Below are 317 nucleotides of genomic sequence, written 5' to 3'. Positions count from 1 at the left end.
CCCAGCCAATCCGTCCCCTGCCACGGACACGTCCGACAGTCCAGGAGAGCTGGGGAGCAGCAGCGAGGTGCATATGAACACAGAGGGACCAAGTAGCACTAGCAGTGAGGAGCACAACCTGGCCAGCTCTGCAGGGACACGTCACAAAGACTCCAGGGAAATGGATCTTGTCATCACCAGTGATGCTGACGATGCTGCCCCCGAGACCAGGGAGCAGGAAGGGTGGGCAGAAGTGACAGAGGGGACAGCAGACAACGAGCAAGCCCGTGGGACGGAGAGGGCAGATCTTTCCTTCCCCACACCGCAGGGACCGGGAT

General features: G+C 60.9%; 1 protein-coding gene across 1 annotated transcript in view; it reads left to right on the top strand.

Moving 5' to 3' along the window:
• LOC104275035 (A disintegrin and metalloproteinase with thrombospondin motifs 7-like) overlaps nucleotides 1–317 on the top strand; it is a gene marked incomplete at its 5' end in the record, with an annotated part of 21,664 nt that overhangs the window by 11,691 nt on the left and 9,656 nt on the right. Inside the window, one exon of the mRNA XM_009870872.1 lies at nucleotides 6–262. Within this exon, the coding sequence (XP_009869174.1) occupies nucleotides 6–262 (257 nt within the window). The remainder of the gene's footprint in view (nucleotides 1–5; nucleotides 263–317) is intronic.

This window comes from Apaloderma vittatum, unplaced genomic scaffold (assembly GCF_000703405.1).
Source record: "Apaloderma vittatum isolate BGI_N311 unplaced genomic scaffold, ASM70340v1 scaffold10616, whole genome shotgun sequence".
Taxonomy (NCBI): Eukaryota; Metazoa; Chordata; class Aves; order Trogoniformes; family Trogonidae; genus Apaloderma; species Apaloderma vittatum.
This window is presented reverse-complemented; position numbering and strand designations above follow the sequence as displayed.